General features: G+C 45.0%; 1 protein-coding gene across 1 annotated transcript in view; it reads right to left on the bottom strand.

Moving 5' to 3' along the window:
• Positions 1-309: 309 nt before the first annotated feature.
• The window catches only part of LOC118472300 (uncharacterized), a 41,216-nt gene continuing 18,192 nt past the window's right edge, over positions 310-23,333 (bottom strand). Inside the window, exon 3 of the mRNA XM_035960285.1 lies at positions 310-1,185. Coding sequence (XP_035816178.1) covers positions 310-1,185 — 876 coding nt within the window. The remainder of the gene's footprint in view (positions 1,186-23,333) is intronic.

The raw sequence follows: 23,333 nt of genomic DNA, 5'->3' as shown, positions 1-23,333 counted from the left end.
ATTAGTTTATTTCCCTCTCAATCCCCTCCAATCCTCCCGTGATCCCCTTGCATTTGATAGTTCTATAAGTCACAACGTCTAACCAAAGCCTTGCATTTGATCGTTCTATTTTTCAAATGATTTATTGAGAATGGTCTTTTATTCAATAGTTTTGTACATGGGTTCGATTTCATATGATAAAATTTCTCTTGGACAGGTAGTAGCAGAATAAAATATGTTATGTCCCGAGACTGATGATTCTACCTCATTACACGTAAACAGAACATTAAAAATGCACAAATAATGGCCACCTAAGAACAAGATTCGGCCCTAAAGCACGTGAGAAGGAGGAGGCCTAGAACGATTGACGCCTGACGAGGTCCTAGTCCTACATCCTACTGGGCCTCTCTCCATACGATGGGACGCATGCTTCTTGCATTGCTTCTGCTCCAACAGCTTCCCCTCCTCCTCCTTGATGGTCTGGATGCTGCGCCGACGCTTGACTCCATCGGCTTTTTGGTAACCCTCCCGTAGCTTGCGTTTTGTAGCCACCATCTTCTCGTTGTCGGCGACGGACGACTTCTTGGTCTCACTCATGTTCTTCTCGTGGTTCGATAGAATTGCTGCGGTCGGAAGCGTCTTCGTTGGCGGTACATAATGCTGCTTCTTGTGTTCCTCGGCGGTGGGAAGCATCTTTGCTGGTGGTACTTGTAGCCTCTTGCTGTGCACCTCGGCGGCGGCGGCAGGAAGCGTCTTTGCTGGTGGTACGTGTGGGTTCTTGTTGTGTACCTCAGCAGCAGCGGGAAGCATCTTCTTCTCGTCGACGGCAGCGCGCGGGAGCGGGATCTTATTAGCACAGAGACTGTCGAGCTTCTTCTTCACCGCTACAGCAGTGGCGCGGGAGGCTTCGATGGCCACCCTCCACCCGCGCACGACGTCGCGCGCGAGGCTCTGGATCTGGAACGACCCGTGGTTGCCGAGGGCGCCGACGGTCCTTGCCAGGTCTGTGGACGCCAGCAGGTCGTGCGGGACGGGCGCGACCAGCAGCGTCTTGAGGGATTCGACCATGACGTCGTCGAGCGTGGCACAGAGCTGCTCGGCCACGCTGTCATCCGTGGCGCCGCGGAGCAGCACGACGATCTCGCCACGTACGTCCCGAAACTCGGAGCGCGGGTAGCCGCATGCCTCAATCACGCCGTCGATCGCCTCGAAAGCGCGGAAGAAAAGCATCCACCTTCGCTTTGGAGCCGGAGGCAGCCACACGTACGCACGGCTCGATGGCCATGAAGCTTGCGACTCTGGCTCGGCTTCTTGGCAAATGAACCTTCGTCAGCACCTGTGCCCGCCGCACGCTGTTCGTCGGCGCCCTGAGCCAGGGCCCGCCGTTGTGCTGCAGAACTTTCAACAAGTTCATTGATACTTGCTCCTGCAGTTGTGCTACAGCTATTCGATGAAATGCCCAAAAGCAAATTTGCAGAGAAGCAAACATCAAGTTCACTGGTATAACCACCACCTCGACAGCAATAGATTGATACTCTACTTTGGGCAATCTATATTTGTAATTACAAAGTATGTCGTTTATAGGGCAACTGCGTGCACATAGTGACAGGCTAGAAGATGACATTTGTGAAGCTGAAAATCAGAGGTGTCAAATACATGCACTGCTGAAAATTCTTTGCATTTTCAGTATACAGGAAGCACAAAAAGAATATGGGGCACCTTCAAAATGTAATTTCATCATCCGGCACTCCATCAAAATGTAATTTCCTAACAGCTGGTTCAACATCTTGGTCAACTCCAAGTAAGAGACTTGTGTATCCTCCAAAGGGGATTGATATTTGATGGAATCGCCATGCATGGTTGAAGACTGACTTGGAGCAGCGCAGCTGTCTTTGTTTGCTATTGCATTATCTAAATACTTGTAATACCCAAATATGTAAACAATGAAAATAGAGTTGATCTCAATGTTTGGTGACCATTACCTATCATCACATGTGACTGATCATGTTTAAAAATGAGCAAAACTTTACTAAGACACAAATAAACCATTGCATCATATTGGAGTTTTGTTTGTGCATTTAATACAATAATAATAAAATGAATAAAAATATAATAATGATGATGAGGTGAAGATTTAAAGGAAAAAGGGGAGAAAAGAAAGGAGAGTATATAATATAAAGAAAAATTTTATTTTCAGATTTGGTACTTCTTAATTGCACAAAAATAATAGACAATAAATTTCGCACAAGTTTGAATTCAAATTTGAATTCAAATTGAACTTAGAAATAGAGAAAAGAAAATAAAAGATAAAAATAAAAGAATAAAAAGCTACATGGGCCGACTGACTCCACTTCTGGCCCAGCACACCGCGCAGCCCAACACCAGAAGCCTGGCGCCGACACCATGGGGCCCATGTGTCCGCTTCCTCCCCCTCGCGTGGATGTCGTTTCACTGTCGCGCTGGCCCCACTGGCCAGCCACCCCTCCCTCGCGCTCGCGTCTTTCGCTGATGGACCTGGCCCGCAGGTCAGCTATTTGGGCGCCATCGCACGCTCGCTATCACCAGCCGCAAGACCCGCTCGCCTCCATCTCGGCCACCTCACGCGCATGGCGGGGCGCCGCAACGGCAAAAATCGCTGAATCCGGCCCCGGCCGTTGAAGCGCCGACCACGTACGCGCCCATATAGTGCCACGACCCCCAGGCACGCCTAGTTCTCTCCTTATTCTTGCCCTCGCGAGTCGCGACCGCCACTAACCCCACTGCAAACCACCGCCGTGTCCGCCCGGGAAGAAGCCGTCGTCGGTGAATCTCATCACGGCGCGTTGTTTGTCCTCAGCGTTGGGCCGGGAAGATTGCCTTCGTCTGGGAAAGCCGTCTGTGCCCTCAATTCGAGTCGAACCCCACCGGAACGCGTGTAATTGCTCGCCGGACTTCGGTTTCCGCCGTGCGCCGTGGGGAGCTGGGTTCGCCTCTTTGAATCGTGGTGAGTAGCATCCTACACAATGCCCTACGGTTATCGCTTTGTACTGCTGCGATCAGAGTAGAGTTTAGGGGCGGCAATCGCCCATGACGCATGCTCCGGCAACGGCGCCGTCATCCCTGGTCTGTGCGCCGCCGGAGTTTGAGCAGTGTCTAGGGCGGGGTGGATTGACCGTCGGATCAGTTCTGTACGGCTTAGATTAGAAATTGCAATACCCCTTCGTCGCGTTTGAGCTGTATCGTTGATCGCGGATCGGGTGGCTGTAAGCAAGTATTGGTTTATAATAGCACTGGTCAGATCCTGGACGTGGATCCCCGATCCAACGGTGGTATGGGAAGCGGGAGCGGGACCTCGGCCGATCTAATCTGGGCGCCTCGTTTCAGATCGGACGGATGTAATCGGCCGATAACCCTTCGGCTATTACATTTGTATAAGAAACCCAAGGTTTTCTCAGTTTCAACCAGCAGTCCAACCATGGTGTAGTATGAGTCTAGGGTTTACTTGCGCCAAGCCCCCTGCTGTCTCTGGTAATTGGCGCCTAGTCCAAGGTGTTATAAAATCAGAGAATATTAATTAGAAATGGATTTTTAATATGAAAATATTGGCTAGAATTTGTTTAATTCATATAAAATGCATACTTAGTCCAAATTAACCCATTCCAATTTCTATAATTTTATAATATTATTGTTCATCCATTAGTTCCACTGTTTTTCCATGAAAGACACATTAAATTTTATATCTCACTTAACATTGTATTAAATACATAAAACCTTTGGAAATTCATATCTTAAAATTTATAACTCCAAAATTTATGGTTCCTGTTCCTAGGATCTTATTTTAATGTGTAGATTATTATTGTGTATTTTATTTACATGTTGGGTGTGATGTTAATTTTTGCTATACTATGTATGTATTGTGTTGATGCGAGTAGACGAGCAAGCTACTGTGGATCCTGAGGTCCAGCAGATAGAAGTTGCTGAGCAGGAGCTCATTGAAGGCAAGTTGTGCCCTTGCTCACTTATTTTTACCCAGCCATGTTCTTATTAATCATAATGATCTGCATAGGTTAATTTTGATGGGATCCAATAGGTTACCCCAGTTTTGGCTATCTTTATACCTTGTATTGCACTGAATATTTTTGGGTAGTGCTTGCTATTGCTTATTGTGGTTCTGGGTATGGAGATACATTATTCATTATTACACTTTTATTCTCTGTTTATTATTACTGTTCATGTTAAGATCATTATTTTAATGGGAACATGGAGCGACCACCCGGGAAAATAGTGCTACCACAAGTGATGAGGACATCACTTCTATACATACAATGAATGGACCGCTAACACGATCTCGTGCATGACAGCTAAATCTCCAGGTACGTTCTACCCTAGTCGATTGTGTTTCAGAGCTTACGCTTGGGCCATGGATGTTTTGATGATTAGGTACCTTGGAGAGGACCAGCAAGGACTTGGGAAAGGCCAAGGTGTTGAGGAGGAGCAGCAAGGGTGGCCACAACATGAAGGAGATCAAGTCCGACTCGGCTGCGACTTCATCTCGGGTTCCAGGACCAGTCTGCATTAAAATGGACGCCCAGGATGCATCCAGACTCCGATTGCGATGGACTTGATATGGTTGGAAAGATAAGGAGATTATCTAACCAACCCAACTGGTTCCACTTTAAAATTCATTCGGAGTCAACAGGAATCATTAAAACAATTCAGCGTTCAGATTCTGTTTTGGTGCTGCGACACCGTCTGTTGGGTCGTGTATCGCATCGAAGCCCATTAGGGGCGAGTCCAGGGGTCACGCACACCCTAATACTCTATTTATTCAGCAGCCGCCGCCACATTAGGTTTTGGGGTTTTGCTTAGATCAATTCTGTCATCGAACAGTGTCGCCGTCATCAGTTTGTGAGACCCCATCCCGTAATCAATAAAATTTTGGTTGTGTTTCTTTCCTGTTCTTGCTTGTGTTCTTGATTGCGCTTGCAGGGATAAGCCTTTGTGGCGAGGTCATTCATGTATCACGGGTGATAACCAACGGAGCCGTGGTGCAGTGATTGCGAGGAACCTTTCGCTCGGAGCCTTGGATCATCAACGTCGAGATCTCCAGTCAATCAAGTTATCGTATCTGACGGAAGATCGGGTCGCGTCTTCTATCAATTGGTATCAGATTTCCAGGTTGCCTGTGAGGTATAATCCTACATTTAGATTAGTTTTGTTTCGTCCCATAGTCCACAAAAAGCAAAAAAAATAAGTACGATCAGTTTATTGCGACCTAAAACCATCACCTTAGCCTTTGCACAATTCAGTTTTAGAGTCCGCAGTTCTGAGTTCGTGTTCTAGGTTGAGTTTGGTTGCTGGTTTTGATTTGTTTTGGTTCAGTTTGATTGTGTCCATCCACTTCCATCCTATAAAACCGACCATATCTACAAAACATATCCTATCTCTAAAACCGACCATATCCACAAAACAAATCCTATATCTGAACCGACCATATCCACAAAACAAATCTTATCTCTAAAACCGACCCTATCCACAAAATAGATCATATCTCTACAACCGACCCTATCCACAAAATAGATCCTATCTCTAAAACCGACCCTATCCACAAAATAGATCCTATCTCTAAAACTGACCCTATCCAAAAAAAACAAACCCCCACCCTTCCAACACCTCGTCAGAAACCCAGATTCGGAGTCCAGACTTAAAATGGCCATAACTTTCGCCTCGGAACTTAAATCGGGCCCATTTTTTCAAATCGCACAGAATTAAATTTTGCATCCGATTCTTTCCGGCTTTGCCGGATTCGCTGTTTTTAAAATTCTCAAATTCGGCTTGGAAATAGGACTTCTCATTTTCCAAACATTTATTCTGATTTTAGGGCAAACTTGCAGAAATTCCAGAGAACGCGTCATTGCACAAAAAAATCTGAAACTTGGTGTGTTATCTTCTTATGTGCTGCTGCAAAATAGAAAAATATAAAAAAATATTTGAAAAAAAACGCAAAAAAAAGAAGGGTAGCACATAACCAGAAACGCTAGTGTTCTGTGCACCTCTGTGATTATTTTGCCCCAAGCCTGTTTTCTTGCTGCACCCATATACTTATACCTCCTTTCTTGTGCCTTGGTCCAGCTGTTCTATTACATTTTCTAGGCCAGCAATTAGGATGAGTACTTGGAACACTTATTCAGCATTGCTATCTGTTACTGACTTGTGTGCCACATATATATATTTAGTCAGCCTTCCCAGAACTCCAGCTTTCTCTCGAGCAGAACAGGTACTCCTTTGCAATCACAACAACGCTCGTTGGACAGTCACACCGGTCACCGTTTGCCACCTGCAGTGCTGGTAAGAACGTTGTAAGAGCGGGGTAAGACGCTTCATAATTTGTATTCCACCACCACCACCACCCTGAGAGATAGTTGTAGGGTTCATTTTGTTGCCTTTTTGTCTCTGTTTTGTGCTAACAATGACAGGACCAAAGAATCAAATGGACAAGGACAAGGGGCCTAAGCTTAACAACGATGAGTGTGTCTCTCAGCTGGAATTGAAGGAGATGATGCGCGCGATGACTGAAGCTTTTAAAAAATACTAGGACTCTGCGACGACATCCTATGAGCAGCTTGATCGACGAGTTGCTAAACTTGTTACACGCATGGATGTACTGGAGGCTCGTCCCCCACCACCAACTCCAGCCCCAGCTCACTCTCCTGTGGACGACGACGACGATGACGACGATGTTTATGCACCACTGCGACAACGCCTCGCACGTAATCGACAAGGTATGGGAGGTAATGGTAGACGTCGTCATCATAATCCTGAACCATACCATGATCCATTTGCTAAGATTAAGTTCTCTATTCCATCGTTCATGGGTTCTTATGATGCTGAAGCTTACTTAGACTGGGAGATGACTGTAGAACAAAAATTTAATTCCCATCTTGTTCCTGAGCAGCATAGGGTTAGACAAGCCACTAGTGAATTTAGAGATTTTGCTATCATTTGGTAAAATGAACGTGTTAACACACGTGCTGCACCACAAACATGGAATGCGTTAAAAGAGGAGATGAGAGCTCGCTTTGTTCCCCCTTCTTAACATGATCTTCGAAAAAAATTGCAACGCTTAGATCAGGGAGACATGTCGGTACAGGAATACTACCAAGAGCTTCAGAAAGGTATGCTACGATGTGGGTAGTTGAGGATCCGGAGGATCAAATGGTTAGGTTTTATGGGGGATTGAGGCAGGAGATTTAGGATATTGTTGATTATAAAGAATATCATTCTATACAACGCTTGTTCCATCTTTCTATGTTGGCAGAAAAAGAATTGCAGGGTCGTCAACAACGGAGGAGCAACACTTTCGCGCCACACCAGCCACCGGTGCCAGCCAAGGCGTCATCCTCTTCGGGCATACGAACGTCCACATCTTCCTCCCCTAGCGGCACACGCAGCACCGCACCTTCGGCATCATAGGGACACGACAACAGAAAGTCCTTGGTGCCTTAGGGTGTTGCAGCAAAACCTGCTACGACCACCTCTTCCACAGGCCGCTCCTCCGACATCAAGTGCCACCGCTGCCAGGGACTTGGCCATATTCAGCGAGATTGCCCCAGCAAACGGGCATACATTGCTACTGGTGATGGTGGGTATGTTAGTGCTTCTGATGTGGAAGATGAAGATACTGTTGGAGCTAACATTGCAGAGACTTATGATGGTTGAAGAGGTTCTTGGTACAACAGCGACCGAGACCTATAAGGCCTTGATTGTGCAACGAGCTTTGAGTGCCACGGCTAGTGACGACGACAACAGACATTGCCACAACCTCTTCAACATGTTCCTCATCGTCAAGGACTGCCGTGTACATACCATCATTGACGGTGGTAGCTGCAACAACTTGGTGAACGTTGAGGTGGTCAAGAAGCTTGGCTTGACCACACGACAGCATCCCCACCCTTATCACATTCAATGGTTTAACAACAGCGGTAAGTTCAAGGTAACAAAAACAGCAAGGGTGCATTTTTCTATTGGCTCTTACCATGACTTTGCTGATTTCGATGTGGTGAGTATGGATGCTTACTCTCTTTTACTGGGACGTCCTTGGGAGTTTGATACTGATGCTATTCACCATGGTAGATCTAATAAATATACTTTCATGCATAAGGGAAAGAAAATTGTGTTGCTTCCTATGACTCCCACTGAAATGGTCCACTTTGAACATGAGAAAAAGACTAATGCTAAGCAAAAGGTGTTTTGAACTCTGAAAATCAGCAACCTATTAAGTTAAAAACTCCTACTTTGCTAGCCACAAAATCTGATCTTGTTGAGTTACATGCCTCTGTTGGACTTTGCTATGCCTTAGTGTGCAAAAATGTTTTCTATTCCATTGATGATACGTCTATTGCTTTGTCACCGGCTATTGCTAACCTTTTGCAAGAGTATATGGATGTGTTTCCCTCTGAGATACCCCCTAGATTACCACCTGAGTTGCCTCCAGATTTTCGGGTTAGTTCCACCTTTAACATTTTAGATTTGAAGCCATATATGGGTGACGAAGATAAGATCGAGTCGAGGACGACTCTAGTTCAAGAGGAGGAGGATGATGAGGACATCACTTCTATACATACAATGAATGGACCGATAACACGATCTCGTGCACGACAGCTAAATCTTCAGGTACGTTCTACCCTAGTCAATTGTGTTTCAGAGCTTACGCTTGGGGCCATGGATGTTTTGATGATTAGGTACCTTGGAGAGGACCAGCAAGGACTTGGGAAAAGCCAAGGTGTTGAGGAGGAGCAGCAAGGGCGGCCACAACAGGAAGGAGATCAAGTTCGACTCGGCTGCGACTCCATCTCGGGTTCTAAGACCAGTCTACACTAAAATGGACGCCTAGGATGCATCCGGACTCCGATTGCAACGGACTTGATATGGTTGGAAAGATAATAAGATTATCTAACCAACCCAACTGATTCCATCTTAAAATTCATCTGGAGTCAATGGGAATCGTCGAAACAATTCAGCGTTCAGATTCTGTTTTGGTGCTGCGACACCGTCTGTTGGGCCGTTGGGCCGTGTATCTCGTCGAAGCCCATTAGGGGCGAGTCCAGGGGTCACGCATGCCCTAATACTCTATTTATTCAGCAGCCGCCGCCACATTAGGTTTTAGGGTTTTGCTTAGATCAATTCTATCATCGAACAGTGTCGCCGTCATCGGTTTGTGAGACCCCATCCCGTAATCAATACAATTTTGGTTGTGTTTCTTTTCTGTTCTTGCTTGTGTTCTTGATTGCGCTTGCAGGGATAAGTCTTCATGGCAAGGTCATTCGTGTGTCACGGGTGATAACCAACGGAGCCGTGGTGTAGTGATTACGAGGAACCGTTCGCTTGGAGCCTTGGATCATCAACATCGAGATTTCCACTCGATCAAGTTATCGTATCTCTATTAAAAATGTTGGTTGATTGTTCTGATGATCAATGCCAGATTTGCTTATTTGATTGATTGAAATAGAATAGATGGACATCTTAGTATGTACCACCATAAGGTAATGAATTAGCTTTAGTAGGTGACACACTTAGCTAATAAATCCCCAAAGTAACATGCTTCGTAATTACATGCCTTGTCTACAATCCTTTCTTTCTTACCATATGTTTCTAACTCAGATGGTCAATACCAGGAAGGGTGGTGGAATTGATCTACCTCCCAATCGACACACTCGGAGGATATTCAGACAACCACAGCAACAACCTGAGATGGATCCTCCCAATCCTCCACCAGCCGGAGCTGATCCTGCAGTTACAGCCCAGATGCGGATAGTGCAGCAGATGACAGATACCATGGCGAACATGCATGCACAGATGCGGCAGGGACGCCAAGAGATGCGCCAGGAGATGCGCCAAGAGTGAGAGGTGATACGCCAGGAGAGAAGGGCGCAGCAGCAACAGCAGCAAGCACCACTGCGTTCACCACCACCTCCACTTCCACCCCGGGATAAGCACCGGAAATTTATGAGTCACAAGCCACCGACCTTCGCCAATTCGCTAGATCCACTAGATGCTAATGATTGGCTGAAGTCAATTGAGAAGATGCTCAACATCACCCAATGCTCTGATCGGGAGAAGGTTCTTTATGCTTCTGGTCGTCTGACAGGTCCTGCTGCTGACTGGTGGGATTCTTATGTTGCTGCCCATGATGCTGCTGATACTATTATTTGGGCGGAATTCACAACTCAGTTCAGAAACTACCAGATTCCTGCTGGATTGATGAAGATCAAGAAGAAGGAGTTTCTGTCATTGAAGCAAGGCAACAAGTCTGTCAACAAGTACCGTGACAAATTCATCTAGCTATCAAGATATGCTCCTGATGAGGTGGCAGATGATGAAAGGAAGCAAGAGCACTTCACAGAAGGACTCAATGGGCCCCTACAGTATGCACTGGTTGCTCACACATTTCCATCATTTCAGAGACTACTGGATAAGGCTCTTGCTATTGAACACAAGCGTGTTCAATTGGGAGATTTGAAGAGGAAGGCCATTACCCAGGGGCACAGTAGCAGCAGTGTTCATCCTCGCTACGTTCCGCCACAGGGTACACCAACTCATCCAGGAGGAGGACCACGCCCAGCTCAGTACACTCCACAGGGGTCTCCACAGACACCTCCCACTCGTCAGGCTGCACCCACTAGCACCCCGGCGAGGCCTACAGGACAGAAGACTGGCCCTACATGCTTCAAGTGCAGTCAGGTTGGGCACTATGCTAATTCTTGTCCGGTGGGGAATTCTGGTACACCAGCTCAGAACAAGCAATAGACTCCTGGCAAGGGATACTCTTTTGCTAGGGTTAATCAAGTCAGCGCAAATGCTACTCCTGATGGTGCTGACATCGCACTTCGTATGTTTTATATTAATGCAATTCCTGCAACCATATTATTTGATTCTGGTGCTACACATTCATTTATGTCTGCTTGATATGCTAACACAAATGAGATACCACTGCAAAATATGAAAACACCAATGATAGTAATTACACCTAAAGGGCCTGTTGAGGCAAATCATATGACACATAGATTGACATTAACAATTATCGGAAGAGAATTCTGGGCTACCGCTATAATATTAGAGGCAAGTAGTATAGATCTGATCCTTGGTATGTCATGGTTAAGAAAGGCAAATGCCAGTATACTATGTGGTAGGGGTACTGTAGAACTCACCAGCCCTAAAGGAGAAAGATTTCAAGTTGAAATTGCAGTAACTACCTCTTCCAGACATGTGATGTTCTTTATAGCGGAGGAGTTTGTTGGTGACAACATCCGTGTGGTTAGGGATTTTCCAGATGTCTTTATAGAGGAGTTACCAGGGATGCCACCGGAGAGGGAAGTTGAGTTTGTTATTGATCTCTTACCTGGGACTGCTCCTATTTCTAAACGCCCCTACCGAATGTCCGTAGAAGAGTTACAAGAACTTAAGAAGTAGTTAACAAAGTTGCAGGAGGCAAGGTACATTCGTCTGAGTTCCTCACCTTGGGGAGCACCGGTACTGTTTGTACAGAAGAAGGATGGTTCGCAACAGATGTGTGTGGACTATAGATCACTTAATGATGTTACCATTAAGAACAAGTACATTTTACCTCGTATTGATGACTTATTTGATTAGATGAGAGGTGTTAGGGTGTTCTCTAAGATTGACCTCAGGTTGGGCTACCATCAAATGAAGATTAGGCCATCTGATATTCCCAAGACGGCTTTCTCACTCCGATATGGTCTATATGAATTCACAATCATGTCATTTGACTTAACCAATGCACCAGCTTATTTTATGAATCTAATGAATAAGGTGTTCATGGAGTACCTTGATAAATTCGTCGTAGTATTCATCGACGACATTCTCATTTATTCCAAGAATGATAATGAGCATGAGGAGCATTTGCGGATGGTGCTACAGAAATTACGGGATAATCAGCTTTATGCCAAATTTACCAAGTTTGATTTCTGGCTTGATGAAGTACATTTTCTTGGGCATATCATCTCCAAGGGAGGAATTGTCGTGGATCCGGCTAAAGTAACAGCGATAATGGATTGGAAGACACCAAGTACAGTTTCGGAGATCTAGAGTTTCTTGGGACTCGCAGGTTATTACCGGCGATTCATTGAAGGGTTCTCCAAGATTGCTAAGCCTATGACCTCATTGTTGGAGAAGGGCAAGGAGTTTAAGTGGACTAAGGAATGTCAAGAGAGTTTCGATCAATTGAGATCTAAGTTGATGGTTGCTCTAGTGCTGATTATGCCAGATCTACAGAAGAATTTTGATATATATTGTGATGCAAGTCGCCAAGGCCTGGGATGTGTGCTTATGCAGGAAGGACACGTCATTGCCTACGCGTCTCGTCAGTTGCGGAAACATGAGTTGAACTACCCTACTCATGACTTAGAACTGGCAGTCGTTGTGCATGCTCTCAAGTTTTGGAGACACTATATTATGGGAACCAAGTGCCGAATCTACACTGATCACAAGAGCTTAAAATACATTTTCACTCAGAAGGATCTTAACATTAGGCAACGCCGATGGTTGGAGCTCATCAAGGATTATGACCTGGAAATTCACTATCATCCGAGGAAGGCGAATCTGGTTGCGGATGCCTTGAGTCGGAAGGGGCAGGTCCATGCAGTTTTTGTCACCCAGTTACCTGATGAGTTAGCAGAAGATTTTGAGAGGCTCAATCTGGGGATAGTTGCTCATACTGAAGGAATTACCATCGAATTGGAACCTACCTTAGAGCAAGAAATACGAAAGGGTCAGATCGGTGATGCCAAAATTCAGGAGATCAAGGATCTGATAACAGACGGTAGAGGCCCAGATTTCACGGAAGATGAGCAGGGCACGATATGGTTCAAGAATCGGATTTGTGTTCCTGATATCGATAGTCTTCGTGAAACCATATTGAAGGAGACACATGACTCAGTTTATTCTATCCACCCTAGTAGTACTAAGATGTACCAGGACCTGAAGCAGAAGTATTGGTGGTATGAATTAAAGAAGGATGTTGCTTCACATGTTGCACTATGTGATGTTTGCCAGAGGGTGAAAGCGGAACATCAAAGACCTACTGGTTTACTGCACCCGCTTAAGATACCTGAGTGGAAATGTGAAGAGATTGGCATGGACTTCATTGTGAGATTACCCCGCACATCTGCTGGGTATGACTCTATATGGGTGATTGTGGACAGGCTAACTAAAGTAGCCCACTTTATTCCAGTGAAGACCACGTATTCAGGAGCCAAGCTAGCAGAATTGTACATGGCACAGATTGTATGCTTACATGGTGTGCCAAAGAAGATTGTGTCAGACCGGGGATCGCTGTTTACTTCTCGGTATTGGAAGAAGTTGCACGAGTCCTTGGATTGAATTTTAGTTCGGCCTACCATCCCCAAACTGATGGGTAGTCCGAGAGAACCAACCAAGTACTAGAAGATATGTTAAGAGCTTGTGCTCTTAAACATGGTGGTAGTTGGGATAAGAGTTTACCATATGCGGAGTTCTCTTACAATAATAGCTACCAGGCCAGTTTGAAGATGTCCCCGTTTTAGGCTTTGTATGGCAGAAAGTGCAGGACTCCACTGTATTGGGATCAAACTGGTGAAAGGCAATTCTTTGGACCAGAGATTATACAAGAGGCAGAGGAACAAGTCCATCAAATTAGGGAGAATTTGAGAACTGCGCAGTCAAGGCAGAATAGCTATGCTGATACCCGGAGAAGACTGGTAGAGTTTAAGGAGGGTGATCATGTCTATTTGAAGGTGTCACCACTCAAGGGTATGCGAAGATTTAAAGTCAAAGGAAAGTTGTCCCCTCGCTTTAATGAACCCTTCTTGATCTTAAAGCGAGTGGGAGAAGTTGCATATCAACTGGAACTACCTGATCATCTTGCGGATGTACATGATGTCTTCCATGTATCACAATTGAAGAAGTGTCTCAGGGTACCCCAAGAGCAGCTACCAATGGAGGACCTTAGTGTTCAAAATGATCTGACTTATGCAGAATATCCTATCAAGATTCTCGATACACTGACTCGAGTCACAAGAAGTAAAGTGATTAAAATGTGCAAAGTGCAATGGACTCATCATGGATAGGATGAGGCTACATGGGAAAGAGAAGAATAGCTACGAATAGATTTTCCCCATCTTTTCCCTAGTCCTTCCTAAATCTCGAGGACAAGATTCTTGTTAAGGGGGTAGGATTTGTAATACCCAAATATGTAAACAATAAAAATAGAGTTGATCTCAATGTTTGGTGACCATTACCTATCATCACATGTGACTGATCATGTTTAAAAATGAGTAAAACTTTACTAAGACACAAATAAACCATTGCATCATATTGGAGTTTTGTTTGTGCATTTAATACAATAATAATAAAATGAATAAAAATATAATAATGATGATGAGGTGAAGAATTAAAGGAAAAAGGGGAGAAAAGAAAGGAGAGTATATAATATAAAGAAAAAATTTATTTTCAGAATTGGTACTTCTTAATTTCACAAAAATAATAGAGAATAAATTTGGCACAAGTTTGAATTCAAATTGAACTTAGAAATAGAGAAAAGAAAATAAAAGATAAAAACATAAGAATAAAAAGCTACATGGGCCGACTGACTCCACTTCTGGCCCAGCACACCGCGTAGCCCAACACCAGAAGCCTGGCGCCGACACCATGGGCCCATGTGTCAGCTTCGTCCCCCTCGCGTGGATGCCGTTTCGCTGTCACGCTGGCCCCACTGGCTAGCCACCCCTCCCTCGCGCTCGCGCCTTTAGCTGATGATCCTGGCCCGCATGTCAGCTATTTGGGCGCCATTGCACGCTCGCTGTCACGCGGGGCCCATGCACCAGCCTCAAGACCCACTCGCCTCCATCACGCCATCTCGCACGCATGGCGGGGCGCCGCTGCGGCAAAAATCACGGAATCCGGCCCCGGCCGCTGAAGCGCTGACCACGTACGCGCCCATATAGTGCCATGACCCCCGGGCACGCATAGTTCTCCCATCATTCTTGCCCTCACGACCGCCACTAACCCCACTGCAAACTACCGTCGTGTCCACCCGGGAAGAAGCCACCGTCGGTGAATCTCATCACCGCGCGTTATCTGTCCTCGGCGTTGGGCCGGGAAGATCGCCTTCGTCTGGGAAAGTCGTCTGTGCCCTCAATTCGAGTCGAACCCCACCAGAACGCGTGTAATTGCTCGTCGGACTTCGGTTTCCGCCGTGCGCCGTGGGGAGCTAGGTGAAAGGGAATTAGGCTTACACCTATTTCCTAATTGATTTTGGTGGTTGAATTGCCCAACACAAATAATTGAACTAACTACTTTTCTCTAGTCTATAAGTTCTACAGGTGCCAAAGGTTCACAATAAGCCAATAAAAAGACCAAGAAAAGGGTTCAAACAAGAGAGCAAAAGACAACCCGGAAGGCACCCTGGTCTGGCACATCGGACAGTGCCCGGTGCACCAGGGAACTCGACGCCCAACTCTTCACCTTCGGGAATTTTCAGAGGAGCTCCGCTATAATTCACCGGACTGTCCGGTGCCCCAAGGGAGAGCAACTCTGAACTCGCCAGCTTCGGGAATCCGCTCCTCTATAATTCACCGGACAGTGTCCGGTGCACACCAGACTGTCCGGTGCGACAGCAGAGCAACGGCTACTTCGCGCGCAATGGTCGACTGCAACACATTAAATGCGCGCCTGCGCGCGCAGAGGAGCAGAGCACGCGCGGGTGGCACACCGGATAGCCTACAGGGCTTGTCCGGTGCACCACCGGACAGCCAGGCGGGCCCACAAGTCAGAGCTCCAACGGTCGGAACCCAACAACCAGGTGACGTGGCTGGCGCACCAGACAGTGTCTGGTGGCGCACCGGACTGTCCGGTGCGCCCGTCGACAGCAGCCTCCACCAACGGTCAAGTTTGGTGGTTGGGGCTATAAATACCCAACCACCCTCACATTCAAGTCATCCAAGTTTTCCATCTTCCAACTACTTACAAGAGCTCTAGCATTCAATTCTAGACACAACCAAAGAGATCAATCCTCTCCCAAGTCCGAAATTACTCCAAATCAAATAGTGACTAGAGAGAGCGACACTTGTGTTCATTTGAGCTCTTGCGCTTGGATTGCTTCTTTTCTTTCTCATTCTTTCTTGTGATCAAAACTCAATTGTAACCGAGGCAAGAGACACCAATTGTGTGGTGGTCCTTGCGCGGAAGTTTGGTTCCCGTTTGATTGAGAAGAGAAGCTCACTCGGTCCGAGGGACCGTTTGAGAGAGGGAAAGGGTTGAAAGAGACCCGGTCTTTGTGACCACCTCAACGGGGAGTAGGTTTGCGAGAACCGAACCTCGGTAAAACAAATCCTTGTGTCTCACTTCTTATTCGCTTACGATTTGTTTTTGCGCCCTCTCTCGGACTCGAATTTATTTCTAACGCTAACCCAGCTTGTAGTTGTGATTAAGTTTGTAAATTTCAGATTCGCCCTATTCACCCCCCTCTAGGCGACTTTCAATTGGTATCAGAGCCCGGTGCTTCATTAGAGCCTAACCGCTCGAAGTGATGTCGGGAGATCACGCCAAGAAGGAGATGGTGACCGGCGAGAAGCCCGCTACAAGCCACGGGAAAGCTCCATCGGGAGAGTCCCGCAACAAGGGGAAGGAAAAGGAATCCCCTTCACACAAGTCGCGTCGGAGCGGTGACAAGAAGAAGAAGATGAGGAAATTGGTCTACTACGAGACCGACTCCTCGTCGCCATCCACCTCCGGCTCCGACACGCCGTCCGTAACTTCTAAGTGCCATGAGCGCAAGAAGTTTAGTAAGATCCCCCTACGCTATCCTCGCATTCCTAAACATACGCCTTTACTTTCCGTCCCATTAGGCAAACCACCAACGTTTGATGGTGAAGATTATGCTAGGTGGAGTGATATGATGCGATATCACCTAACCTCACTCCACAAAAGTATATGGGATGTTGTTGAATTTGGTGTACAGGTACCATCCGTAGGGGATGAAGATTATGATGAGGACGAAGTGGCCCAAATCGAGCACTTCAACTCCCAAGCCACCACCATACTCCTCGCCTCTCTAAGTCGAGAGGAGTATAACAAGGTGCAAGGATTGAAGAGCGCCAAGGAGATTTGGGACGTACTCAAAACGGCGCACGAATGAGACGAAATAACCAAGATCACCAAGCAGGAGGCGATCGAGGGGGGGCTCGGTCGCTTCCGGCTTCGCCAAGGGGAGGAGCCACAAGAAATGTACAACCTGCTCAAAACCTTGGTGAACCAAGTGCGCAACCTCGGGAGCAAAAAATGGGATGACCACGAAGTGGTTAAGGTTATTCTTAGATCACTTGTTTTCCTTAACCCTACTCAAGTTCAATTAATTCGTGGTAATCCTAGATATACACTAATGACCCCCGAGGAAGTGATAGGAAATTTTGTGAGCTTTGAATTGATGATCAAAGGCTCAAAGAAAATTAACGAGCTAGATGGCCCCTCCACGCCCGAAGCACAACCGGTCGCATTCAAGGCAACGGAGGAGAAGAAGGAGGAGTCTACATCAAGTAGACAAATCGACGCCTCAAAGCTCGACAATGAGGAGATGGCGCTCATCATCAAGAGCTTCCGCCAAATCCTCAAGCAAAGGAGGGGGAAGGACTACAAATCCCGCTCCAAGAAAGTTTGCTACAAATGTGGTAAGCCCAGTCATTTTATTACAAAATGTCCTTTATCTAGTGATAGTGACAGGGGCGACGACAAGAAGGGGAGAAGAAAGGAGAAGAAGAGATACTACAAGAAGAAGGGCGGCGATGCCCATGTCTGCCGGGAATGGGACTCCGACGAGAGCTCCTCCGACTCCTCCTCCGACGAGGACGCCGCAAACATCGCCGTCACCAAGGGACTCCTCTTCCCCAACGTCGGGCACAAGTGCCTCATGGCAAAAGACGGCAAAAAGAAGAAGGTTAAATCCAAATCCTCCACTAAATATGAGTCCTCTAGTGATGATAATGCTAGTGATGAGGAAGATAATTTGCGTACCCTCTTTGCCAACCTCAACATGCAACAAAAGGAAAAATTAAATGAATTAATTAGTGCTATTCATGAGAAGGATGACCTTTTGGATTCCCAAGAGGACTTCCTAATTAAGGAAAACAAAAAGCATGTTAAGGTTAAAAATGCTTATGCTCTAGAAGTAGAAAAATGTGAGAAATTATCTAGTGAGCTAAGCACTTGCCATGACATTATCACCAACCTTAGAAATGAAAATGCTAGTTTAAATGCTAAGGTTGATTCAAATGTTTGTGATGCTTCAATTCCCAATCTTAGAAATGATAATATTGATTTGCTTGCTAAGATTGAAGAATTGAATATCTCTCTTGCTAGCCTTAGAGATGAAAATGAAAAATTAATTGCTAAGGCTAAAGATTTTGATGTTTGCAATGTTACTATTTCTAACCTTAGAAGTGAAAATGATATATTACATGCTAAGGTTGTAGAATTAAAATCTTGTAAACCCTCTACATCTACCATTGAGCATACTTCCATTTGTACTAGATGTAGAGACATTAACGTTGATGTTATTCATGATCATATGGCTTTAATTAAACAACAAAATGATCATATAGCCAAATTAGATGCTAAAATTGCCGAGCATGACTTAGAAAATGAAAATTTTAAATTTGCTAGAAGCATGCTTTATAGTGGGAGACGCCCTGGCACCAAGGATGGCATTGGCTTCCAAAAGGGAGACAATGTCAAACTTAATGCCCTCCTAAAAGATTGTCTAATTTTGTAAAGGGCAAGGCTCCCATGCCTCAGGATAACGAGGGTTACATTTTGTACCCTGCTGGTTATCCCGAGAGCAAAATTAGGAGAGTTCATTCTAGGAAGTCTCACTCTGGCCCTAATCATGCTTTTATGTATAAGGGTGAGACATCTAGCTCTAAGCAATCAACCCGTGCTAAATTGCCTAAGACGAAAACTCCTAGTGCATCAAATGATCATGACATTTCATTTAAAACTTTTGATGCATCTTATGTTTTGACTAACAAATCCGGCAAGGTAGTTGCAAGTTTGTTGGGGGCAAACACAAGGGATCAAAAACTTGTGTTTGGGTACCCAAAGTTCTTGTATCTAATGTTAAAGGACCCAAAACAGTTTGGGTACCTAAAACAAAGAACTAAACTTGTTTTGTAGGTTTATGCATCCGGGGCTCAAGTTGGATAATCGACAGTGGGTGCACAAACCATATGACAGGGGAGAATAAGATGTTCTCCTCCTATGAGAAAAGCCAAGATCCCCATCGAGCTATCACATTCGGGGATGGAAACCAAGGTTTGGTCAAAGGTTTGGGTAAAATTGCTATTTCACCTGACCATTCCATTTCCAATGTTTTTCTTGTAGATTCTTTAGACTACAATTTGCTTTCCGTTTCGCAATTATGTCAAATGGGCTACAATTGTCTTTTCACAGGTATAGGTGTTACTGTCTTTAGAAGGAGTGATGATTCAATAGCATTTAAGGGAGTGTTAGAGGGTCAGCTATACTTAGAAGATTTTGATAGAGCTGAACTCGACACTTGCTTAATTGCTAAGACTAACATGGGTTGGCTCTAGCATCGCCGAGTAGCACATGTTGGAATGAAGAATCTTCACAAACTTCTAAAGGGAGAACACATATTGGGACTAACAAATGTTCATTTTGAGAAAGACAATATTTGTAGCGCATGTCAGGCAGGGAAGCAAGTTGGTGTTCATCATCCACATAAGAACATCATGATGACTGACAGGCCACTCGAGCTCCTACACATGGACCTATTCGGCCCGATAGCTTACATAAGCATCGGCGGGAGTAAGTACTGTCTAGTTATTGTGGATGATTATTCTCGCTTCACTTGGGTATTCTTTTTGCAGGAAAAATCTCATACCCAAGAGACCTTAAAGGGATTCTTGAGACGGGCTCAAAATGAGTTCGGCTTAAGGATCAAGAAAATTAGAAGCGACAACGGGATAGAGTTCAAGAACTCTCAAATTGAAGGCTTTCTTGAGGAGGAGGGCATCAAGCATGAGTTCTCTTCTCCCTACACGCCACAACAAAATGGTGTAGTGGAGAGGAAGAATAGAACTCTATTGGACATGGCAAGAACCATGCTTGATGAGTACAAGACTTCAGATCGGTTTTGGGCCGAGGCGGTCAACACCGCCTGCTACGCCATCAACCGGTTGTATCTACATCGAATCCTCAAGAAGACATCATACGAACTCCTAACCGGTAAAAAGCCCAATATTTCATATTTTAGAGTCTTTGGTAGCAAATGCTTTATTCTTGTTAAAAGAGGTAGAAAATCTAAATTTGCTCCTAAGACTGTAGAAGGCTTTTTACTAGGATATGACTCAAACACAAGGGCATATAGAGTCTTTAACAAGTCCTCAGGACTAGTTGAAGTTTCTTGTGATGTTGTGTTTGATGAGACTAACGGCTCTCAAGTAGAGCAAGTTGATCTTGATGAGATAGGTGATGAAGAGGCTCCGTGCATCGCGCTAAGGAACATATCCATTGGAGATGTGTGTCCTAAGGAATCCGAAGAGCCTCTAAATGCACAAGATCAAACATCCTCCTCCACGCAAGCATCTCCACCAACTCAAAATGAGGATGAGGCTCAAGTTGATGAAGGAGAAGATCAAAAAGATGAGCCACCTCAAGATGACGGCAATGATCAAGGGGGAGATGCAAATGATCAAGACAAGGAGGATGAAGAACCAAGGCCGCCACACCCAAGAGTCCACCAAGCAATCCAACGAGATCACCCCGTCGACACCATCCTCGGCGACATTCATAAGGGGGTAACCACTAGATCTCGTGTTGCACATTTTTGTGAGCATTACTCTTTTTGTTTCCTCTATTGAGCCACACAAGGTAGAGGAAGCACTACAAGATTCGGATTGGGTGGTGGCGATGCAAGAGGAGCTCAACAACTTCACTAGGAATGAGGTATGGCATTTGGTTCCATGTCCTAATCAAAATGTTGTAGGAACCAAGTGGGTCTTCCGCAACAAGCAAGACGAGCATGGTGTGGTGACAAGGAACAAAGCCCGACTTATGGCTAAGGGATATTCACAAGTCGAAGGTTTGGATTTCGGTGAAACCTATGCACCCGTAGCTAGGCTTGAGTCAATTCGTATATTACTTGCCTATGCTACTTACCATGGCTTTAAGCTTTACCAAATGGACGTGAAAAGTGCCTTCCTCAATGGACCAATCAAGGAGGAGGTCTATGTTGAGCAACCTCCCGGCTTTGAAGATAGTGAGTACCCTAACCATGTTTACAAACTCTCTAAGGCGCTTTATGGGCTCAAGCAAGCCCCAAGAGCATGGTATGCATGCCTAAGAGATTTTCTTATCACTAATGGCTTCAAAGTCGGAAAGGCCGATCCTACCTTATTTACTAAAACTCTTGACAATGATTTGTTTGTATGCCAAATTTATGTTGATGATATTATATTTGGGTCTACTAATGAATCAACATGTGAGGAATTTAGTAGGATCATGACACAGAAATTTGAGATGTCTATGATGGGGGAGTTGAAGTACTTCTTAGGATTTCAAGTGAAGCAACTCCAAGAGGGCACCTTCATTAGCCAAACAAAGTACATTCAAGACATTCTAACCAAGTTTGAGATGAAGGATGCCAAGCCCATCAAGACACCCATGGGAACCAATGGGCATCTCGACCTCGACACGGGAGGTAAATCCGTCGATCAAAAGGTATACCGGTCGATGATAGGCTCTTTACTCTATCTATGTGCATCTCGACCGGACATTATGCTTTCGGTATGCATGTGTGCAAGATTCCAAGCCGACCCTAAGGAAGCTCACCTTACGGTCGTAAAACGAATCTTGAGATATTTAGTTCATACTCCTAAGTTTGGGCTTTGGTACCCTCGGGGATCCACATTTGATTTAATTGGTTATTCGGATGCCGATTGGGTGGGGTGTAAGATTAATAGAAAGAGCACATCGGGGACTTGCCAGTTCTTGGGAAGATCCTTGGTGTCTTGGGCTTCAAAGAAGCAAAATTCCGTAGCTCTTTCTACCGCCGAAGCCGAGTATATTGCCGCAGGCCATTGTTGCGCGCAATTACTTTGGATGAGGCAACCCCTTAGGGACTATGGTTACAAATTAACCAAAGTTCCTCTTCTATGTGATAATGAGAGTGCAATCCGCATGGCGGATAATCCCGTTGAGCATAGCCGCACTAAACACATAGCCATTCGGTATCATTTCTTAAGGGGTCACCAACAAAAGGGAGATATCGAGATTGCATATATTAACACTAAGGAACAATTAGCCGATATCTTTACCAAGCCACTAGATGAACAAACTTTTAACAAACTTAGGCATGAGCTAAAAATTCTTGATTCTAGGAATTTCTTTTGATGTTTTGCACACATAGCTCATTAATATACCTTTGATCATGTATCTTTTATATGCTATGACTAATGTGTTTTCAAGTGAATTTCAAACCAAGTCATAGGTATATTGAAGGGAATTGGAGTCTTCGGCGAAGACAAAGGCTTCCACTCCACTCCATCGACTCATCCTTCGCCGTCGCTCCAAACAATTCTCCAACTTTGGTATAATCTTCACTCATATTTTGTTTGCCAAAGGGGGAGAAAGTAGTTTTCAAAGGGCTTATATTTCACTCAAGTATCCGTTTTTGGCGATTTATGCCAAAGGGGGAGAGAGCATGAGCCCAAAGCAAAAGGACCGCACCACCACCAATTTCAAAAATTTTAGTCTTTCAATTTGGTTTTAAAGAAGTATTTTCAAACTGGTATCTTATTTGTGATATAATTTCAAATTGGTATACCCTCTTCAAAATTAATATCAAAACCCTCTTGAACACTAAGAGGAGGATTTCATTAAGGGGGGGTTTTGTTTAAGTCAAAGGAAAAGCATTTGAAACAGGGGGAGAAAATTTAAAATCTTGAAAATGCTTCTCAAAATCTTACTCATTTACCTTTGACTGTTTGCAAAAGGACTTTGAAAAGAATTTACAAAAGAATTTGCAAAAACAAAACATGTGGTGCAAGCGTGGTCCAAAATATGTAAAATAAAGAAACATTCCATGCATATCTTATGATATATATATTGGCTCAATTCTAAGTAACCTTTGCACTTACAATTATGCAAACTAGTTCAATTATGCACTTCTATATCTGCTTTGGTTTGTGTTGGCATCAATCACCAAAAAGGGGGAGATTGAAAGGGAATTAGGCTTACACCTATTTCCTAATTGATTTTGGTGGTTGAATTGCCCAACACAAATAATTGGACTAACTAGTTTGCTC

The sequence above is a fragment of the Zea mays genome, chromosome 6, assembly GCF_902167145.1.
Source record: "Zea mays cultivar B73 chromosome 6, Zm-B73-REFERENCE-NAM-5.0, whole genome shotgun sequence".
Classification (NCBI taxonomy): domain Eukaryota; kingdom Viridiplantae; phylum Streptophyta; class Magnoliopsida; order Poales; family Poaceae; genus Zea; species Zea mays.
This window is presented reverse-complemented; position numbering and strand designations above follow the sequence as displayed.